This window comes from Onychostruthus taczanowskii, unplaced genomic scaffold (genome assembly GCF_017590055.1).
Source record: "Onychostruthus taczanowskii isolate IOZ18803 unplaced genomic scaffold, ASM1759005v1 scaffold6, whole genome shotgun sequence".
Taxonomy (NCBI): domain Eukaryota; kingdom Metazoa; phylum Chordata; class Aves; order Passeriformes; family Passeridae; genus Onychostruthus; species Onychostruthus taczanowskii.
Genome location: NW_024503679.1, coordinates 17437267 through 17438670, shown reverse-complemented (window position 1 = coordinate 17438670; position 1404 = coordinate 17437267). Strand labels below are relative to the sequence as shown.

Below are 1404 nucleotides of genomic sequence, written 5' to 3'. Positions count from 1 at the left end.
GCTGGCGGGCGGCGGCGGGTGCAGGGCGGCCTTGGCGGCGGGGGAGCCGGCCCCGGGCCCGCCGGCGGCCGCCCCTTGCAGGGAGAAGGTCCGCTTGCGGGTGCCGCCGTTGAACATGGCCTTGACATCCTCCCAGGCGTGCGACAGCTCCTCCGTGGCCGTCTTGTCGCTGAGCTTGAGGTGGCGGCGCCAGGAGTTGAAGTTGGCGGCGTCGGGCTGGGTGTACTTGGAGTCCGGGGTGCGGTGGGAGTGGAAGATGAACTTGTTGGGCGAGAAGTACATGCTGCAGTAGCTGCACTTGATGCACTTGGCGCGGGAGCTGTTGTAGCGCGCCGGGATGAAGCTGCCCCGGGAGCCCCAGGCGCACTCGTGCACCACGTCGAAGGCGAAGTTCTCGGGCAGCTTGGGCGGCTTGTGCTCGCCCAGGAAGGACTTGCAGAGCCGCTCCGCCTCCCTCTTGGTGATCATGCCGCAGCGGCGGGAGGAGATGGGCATGGCCCCGGCCCGCCGCAGGATCTCCAGCTGCACCGGCGTGCACTGCACGCAGGTGATGCCCAGGGCCACGCGCCGGTTGTGGATCTCATTGTAGCTGTAGTTCTTGAGCAGCGTGTTGGAGATCTGCGCCAGGCACAGCCGCTCCTGCCCGTCGATGACCAGGGACACGATGGGCACGCCGTACAGGGAGGTCTCACCCACTTGGTTGGGCTTGAGGGTATTGGAGCCCTGGTACGGCTGCAGCTCTTGCTTTGAATTTGGGGAGGAGCTTGCATCTCTCCCATTTCCCATCTGACTGGCGATCGCCTCCATTCCCCCCCAAAACGCCCCTGCAAAACGAAATCGGGGAAAGGCGCAGGTTAGAGGCGCTCCCGGGGCCCCGCCGCCGCTCCCGGCCCGCCCCCCCCCCCCCCCATCCCCGTGCCCACCCCTCCATCCGCCGCCCGCTCGCACTCACCGCGCCGCGGAGCCCGGCTGGACGTGCAGGCTCTGCTCGGGACTAGGGGCCGCAGCCCGGAGCCGGGGCCGCCATCGGCCGGGGGGGCCCGTCGGCACCGAGCCCGTTCCCGGGGCAGCCGGAGCTGCGGGGCGCGGGGCGGGCGGGCAGCGGGCGCGCCCTTCACCGACGCCTCGGGGCCGCCGCCCGCCCCGCCGCCGCCGCGTCCGCCCGGGCGAGATGCAACAAGAGCGAGTGACCAGCCGCGCCACCGAGGGAGGATCCGGATCCGTACTTGGAGACGCTGCACATTGATCCAGTGACAGCTAAAATAACGGGAAGACACACCCACTTAGCACCAGCATATTTACATTAACGGCCTCCGGGACCCCGCCGCCGTCAATCACCGATGCGCTCCAGTCAATCACGGCGCGGCTTTAAGGCACGGCGGAACGGGGAGGGAGCGGGAGGGG

General features: G+C 69.4%; 1 protein-coding gene across 1 annotated transcript in view; it reads right to left on the bottom strand.

The window, feature by feature from the left end:
* The window catches only part of SKOR1 (SKI family transcriptional corepressor 1), a 3778-nt gene extending 2577 nt beyond the window's left edge, over positions 1 to 1201 (bottom strand). The window contains 2 exon segments of the mRNA XM_041418453.1: positions 7 to 824; positions 953 to 1201. Coding sequence (XP_041274387.1) covers positions 7 to 807 — 801 coding nt within the window. The 5' untranslated portion in view covers positions 808 to 824; positions 953 to 1201.
* Between the last annotated feature and the right edge of the window lie 203 nt (positions 1202 to 1404).